We start from the raw sequence: 6,000 nt of genomic DNA, 5'->3' as shown, positions 1-6,000 counted from the left end.
CATTTCGTATCTAACTCATCTTCCAATCTTCCCTTTCATTTCTTCCTTACAGTTTCCAAAATCCTAACCACATTTTTTCACCATGATTTCTTAGGTCAAGCCAAGCAGTTTTCACCCACACCTTAACGTTCGTCAAAAGAGCGTGTGTGTTGTTGGGTTTTTTGTTTGTTTGTTTAACAATGGCACACAAAATAACTGAGGGACAATGTTTCAAGTCTAAAAGAAAGCAACCTTATTTGGATATTTCTTTACCATTACTGTGATCTTATGATATTATTTGAGAAATACATGACTGGAAAGTTTTGTTAATGCTGGTGACAAGCTAGTGACACAGTATCTGCTTTGATTTTTTCTGACATACTTCTGAGGTTTTTCATCTTCACTTCTTTGTGGTGCCCTCATTTTCATACTGTAACTGCCAATTCTGGTCAGCTAATGAGAAAGAGTGACAAGAAAAAAGAACTTAGCTTAGCTGACTGCCTCTCTTACAAATAAAGAAACTCAGTTTGTTCTTCTGGATTTAAGATGAAATTAATAACGTTTTAAAAAACTGCACACAGAGGTCATTTTTAAAGCTTTTATTTAGCAAAAGTTCCAGGTGATTTTGAAATACACTGGACATGCCATTCATTGAGGATGAGAGAGGTTATTCCAGAACATTCTTTAATAGCCCAAAACTGATTTTATCTATCAGAGCAAAAAGGGAAAAATCCACCCAAAAAGGTCTTTCCACAGTGGAAATTACATAGCTGGACTTCTTAGGCATTAAGGAAATTCACACACTCACAAATGGATATAATTAGTTAGAAATATTCTGTTTTTAAAATTAAATTTTACCCAACACATTATGACTATGGATGGGTTACTTTAATATAATAGCTATTTTTAGCAAAGGAGTTGGACTTCACATTATTCAATCCTGGCTTATAAATTTAACTTTGTAAAACTGCAGAAGAAACATGTCCTGTCCAGCCATCTCGGCCCAAATCCATGCCATCTACCCCGAGGCCCAGGTATAAGGCATCTCTCCCTCCTCTGAGCTCCACTGGAACTTATCCCGTGTCCAACCTCTCTGAGCCTGAGCTTCTTCATCTATACATGGAGATAATGAAACCTCCCCCAGAGGGTGCTGTGAAGATTAAATCGGATCAGAATGTGAAGTACCTAGCACATAGAGGCACAAGATAAAAGTCACGTCTCCTCCTATCCTAGTATCATTTGCGGTTCAAGCCTGCTTTATAGTTCACTGAACCCAGGGCTGTCTCTAGGCTCTCAGCTTTTGGAAGGCACAGGCTCGTTCATCTTGATGCTTCCTGTAGAACCCAGGGTAGGGAATTGCATATTCTGGAGGTGCAGTGACTGTGTATTGTATTCAGTCCTGGGCTGAGCCAGGATGGCTCATAAGCCGCGGAACAATGACCTATGGCTCTGGGCTCTTTGGGCTGTTGTGTTAATACAGCTCCTCCCATGAGCTATGGCTCAGGCCACTTTGGCCTCGATACAGCCCACCGTGTTTTAAATTAGGTTGTACAAAATATAATTACTTTCCTAAATTCTTTGGCAACTGATCAGAACAGTGTTCCATTTCTCACTGTAGAAACTGCTGCAGAAATATCGACTTGACTCTGAGAGAGGGAACGGAATCCACTACAATACGCTGGAAAAACAACAAGTTGTGTTGGAAAAGTACTGAGTCAAATAAACATGGATTATAAACTCCAGCTCGTCCTTCCAGACCTTGGGCAAGCTCTCTATGCTTACTGAGCATCAATTAAAACAAATAGATAATAACTCTACTTTGGGTGTCACACAGGGTCATTGGGTAGATCAGGAAGGTGACGCCTTGGGACAGATTTTAACTGTGGAGCAGGTTGCAAAAACAAAGTCCAGAAAGCCACTGCTTTTCGGTCGTGTTAAGCTCTTACTTTGTCATAATCCAGACTCCCCTTCTTATTCCATTCTTTGGCAACTGACTGAGAGTTGAATGGCAACTCTCATTTTATAGTTTCATTTCAGTTCAGCAGAAAAGCCGTGCATGTGTGTGTTTGCACAGGCACACCCACAAGTGATGAAGTCTACATAACTCCCCATCTTTTCTTCTACAAGCCACGTTACAATGCAACAAGAAAGTGCAGTTGTGAATTCACAGCACCACAAACGCAGTGCCTGTAAAGCAGAGTGCTGGTCTGCCTGTGGGCAGCAGGAACCGCACGAATCACCTTTCTGTCTGACGCTAGAACAACACTGCACGGCCCAGCCGCTTGTGGCCTTTTCTCATGTGTCAGTCACAGCTTCCTTTGTAAGAGAGTTCAAAGAAGATACAGCCCAACCAAAGCGTAACAGAAAGTCAGCCCCAGACGAAAGGTGGCAGGTTGGGGGAGATGTCGGCAGCCAATCTTTTCAGTTCAGGGAGAATCTTTGTTTCTAGGTCACTTTACTAACATCACCCTAGGCTTACTAAGCAAGGAAACTGGGAGGGAAGGGGGGCCGATGGGCCACCTACACGCTACATAGGGAAGAACGAACCTTCCCAAATTTCTGAAAAAAATCTTCTTCTGCCCGGGCCAAGGCGTCTTCATCAATGTACACTACGGGCCTTTTGGCCATGAGGAAGTACTGCACCTTCCGCAGGTTCCAGCCCATCACGTACTGGAGCCAGCCGCAGACGGCCGCCGTGGACCGGCCCACCCCGGCGTTGCAGTGCACGTACACGGTGTGTCCGTTCTCGAGCAGCGCGTGCAGGAGGCACACCGCCTGGGGCAGCATCTGTACTCGGCCTGCGATGGAGAAAGCACAGCACACACAAGTGAATGATGAAACCCCAACATCGCCGCTCACAATGACTCCTCCGGCGCCCCGTGAAACCACAGTGCCACCCTGGGAGAGGCAGGGACATCAGAGCTTGCTTTGTGTCTTTGTTTTGAAGGAAAAGGTGAGACAGTATCAAAACCTGCTAATAATAAAGTGGAAAGTGCACTCCAGAGGCAGTGGGTCAGCTCGGAACTTTTCAGTTGACTTTCCTGCTCCTTTGAGTGGCATCTGCATCAGTGCAAATCTCCCTTCAAAGAAAAACTGACTATCGCCGGTCATCAGAAGAACGGATTTTTACATCTATCAAAATGGTTTGTACAGACTGCACAGAGGGTTAGAGGATTTCAAAGAGAACATGACAGGTCCTGTCACCTGAATTTCCTTTAATCCAAAAAAATCTTCCAGGTAAATGTAAAAATACAGAATTCGTTCATATTGGTTAAAGGAGTCAATCTTATTCACCCAGCAAATGCTTGCTGTCATTTGTCCAGTGGAAAGGCTAACCTATTAAATGATACATGTGCAATAACTGACTACTCATTTATTCCCTCATGATCTGGTGAGTATGAAAACGGATTCAGTTTCTCCTTTCCTGGGCAATTATGATTACTGTCACCACTGCCTCGTGACCACTACTTCGACTGTTGGATGATTCGAATGTCTTCTCCTCCCACTGAGAGGGCAGGCAGTGCTCTGTTGAGACCTGTTGCACTCGGCCCCTCTCTCCCATCTTATGGGGCAGAGACCCCCTAAAGTCATCAAACTCTGGGATGCCTGGAGTCTCCTCTGCCCGCAGATTCTCAGAGCAAAGATATTTAGTGGATGTTTTCAGGGGTGGAGGATGGTCAGTGTAAATTACTTTAAAAGGGGATGCAGGACAGAAAGTGTCAGAGCCCTGCATTAAAACTACGTGCGCATGACTTGAGCTTCTCAGCTACTCTGCGTCCTCAACCACGTAGGGACACAATGGCCCTGGAAGGACCCTGTCCAGCCTTCCCACTGCCATCCCATGGGAAGACTGGAGAGGCAGCCAAAGAGGGCAGTCCGAACTTACCCGAGTGGCTCTCAGGGAGAATTCTAGGAAGCAGGATAACATTCTAATTTTGCGGCTGGTGCTCTGTTAATCTGTCTGACTAAGGATCGGAAGCCACAGGCCCTGCGCAGCAGTAGAGACATTTGAACCGGCATGCCTTCGGGCAGGGCACACCTTGCTGTTCCTCCGGCTCCATCTCTCCCTCGTGCCTGTTGCCATACATTCGTGTCCTGGCCCGATCTCTGAGGGCATTTGAACTGGAGACGCACGCACCAGCTCCTAGGTGTCGCTTGATTTCTCTTGAGTCCAAACTGAGCCACAGAAGTTTAACTGATTTATATCTGCACGCTTGGTTTCAGGGACTCCGAGGCTGGAGCTAGGTGGGCCGGCCATAGAGTCAGTTGCCCAAGGCAGCCTCCTAGAGGCAGGAAAACATCACTAGAAATGCAACAAGGTGTAGAACGTCGTGTGTACCAGAGGGACACCTTACAGTTGGTCCACCATTTGAACTGGAGATCAGAGGAGGCCAAACCTCCAATGTTTGAGGGACCCTGCTGGTCAGGCCAAAGCCTGTTGAGCACAGAGCAGTGTGGGCTTCTGTTCCACCAAGGGTGTCAGAGGTTTGCTCTGAGTAACAGCAGCTGGGAAGGGAACTCTCAGCGATGGATCCTGGAAGCTTGGGTTCGTCCTGCTCCTGCCACAGCTGGCAGCACTTGACAGGTTCCTGTTACAGCTGCCTCCCCAGCTACCATGTAAATTGCCAGGAAATAAACAGAAATATTTTTAATGTGGGTTTTCATCAAATGCCCAATATAAGACTAGCCATGGTGGCCACACGCAAGAGGACCTGCTGGGGTCAGAGTCCCAGCCCCGGCTGCTCAGCTTTTGCAGCATCAGTGCAGCTGGCCTGCCTGAGCCAGGGCTTCCATGGACCCGGCAGGATCCCTTCCTCCCACCTGTTCTCTGGCCAGGGGTTCCCCAAGAGGGGTCTGCCTCAGATAGCCCAAATGATGCAATGTCCCCCACTTTCCTCTTGATCTGTAAAAGATTCTTCAAGAGGCACGCACACAATTCAGAAGCTGAAAAGGGACAAGTGTTAGTTTGAGGTTCTATGATCTCAGACACTTCATCCTGGAAGGTGAATGTCAGCTCCCCCGGGACGTTCCGGAAAGCTCCCAGCTTAAACACAGGGTCACCCACCGGTGGTCTTCTCCTGGAATCACTCAGCCACCCCTCTTAAGAACTGTCACAGAAATACTGAAATAAGCTAACGGAGAAATAAATAATAAAAAGGGGCACCAGAGATGCCCACCCATCTCAGCCTGGCCTCAGCCGGAGCCCCATTCATTTTGACCTCCAGGGACTGCAAATCACACTGCCCTGATGCCGGCGAACATGTACCTGTTCTGAACACTGACCATGCAACGGCTCGTTTACAAGCCCCTCCGATCAACTACGAGGTTGGACTACTACCATCCTCAGTTTACATCTGAGGGAGCTGAGGCACAGAGATTGGGCCAAGGTTATTCCTCAATGGCCACTCAAACCCAGCCAGCTGGACTGCAACGCCTCTGACGTTAACACTGTACTACCGTTCTTCCCTGACCGGCCAGGTCAGGGGGCGTTGCTGCCCCAATGCTCTCAATCTGAACTCTCGGTCAGTCTCTGCACCCCACTCACCTGTCATGTTGTGGCTCTCAACACTGCATGAGAGTAACACACCCCGGGGGCTTACACCTCTGCCCCTACCACAGAGTGGTTCTCTGCCCAACAGGCCCATGTTCCTCTGCCTGAAACCCACTCCAGGGAAGCTGAACTAATACATAACCCACCACGGAACAAAAAGAGGGTCCTTAGCATCTGGGCTTACGTAACAGCCAGTGTCAGCCAGAGCCCCTAAGTTTTATGTTTCACATTTTAGGCTCCACATAGAATTTAATTTGATAAAAAAGTTTCCATTCTTAAAAATGACACCTCAAGGCAAGACAGAAATCCAGGATTTTTATGTAAAACATTCCAAATTTAAATTTGGCAACAAAGTTGAAAATGTTAAACCCTGTGCAGGGCCAACAAAACATTCCTCCATCTGTGCTGCTTCCTTTGGAGTTTAAAACAGGCCTCGGCTCTCAGTGGATGGTCAATAAACATTCGTTAAG

General features: G+C 47.0%; 1 protein-coding gene across 9 annotated transcripts in view; it reads right to left on the bottom strand.

Annotated features, from left to right (window-relative positions):
• Positions 1–563: 563 nt before the first annotated feature.
• EPM2A (EPM2A glucan phosphatase, laforin) overlaps positions 564–6,000 on the bottom strand; it is an 85,502-nt gene continuing 80,065 nt past the window's right edge. For 7 of the 9 annotated variants that reach the window (XM_070256208.1, XM_023633124.2, XM_023633123.2 and 4 more), the window contains one exon: positions 564–2,777. In XM_070256208.1, coding sequence (XP_070112309.1) covers positions 2,500–2,777 — 278 coding nt within the window. In that variant the 3' untranslated portion in view covers positions 564–2,499. Of the gene's footprint in view, positions 2,778–3,865; positions 4,590–6,000 lie in introns of those variants that run through there. The other 2 variants (XM_070256212.1, XM_023633125.2) reach the window with 2 other exon arrangements.

The sequence above is a fragment of the Equus caballus genome, chromosome 31 (genome assembly GCF_041296265.1).
Source record: "Equus caballus isolate H_3958 breed thoroughbred chromosome 31, TB-T2T, whole genome shotgun sequence".
Taxonomy (NCBI): Eukaryota; Metazoa; Chordata; class Mammalia; order Perissodactyla; family Equidae; genus Equus; species Equus caballus.
Note: the sequence above shows the minus strand (reverse complement) of the source record. Positions and strands in the feature narration are given on the sequence as shown.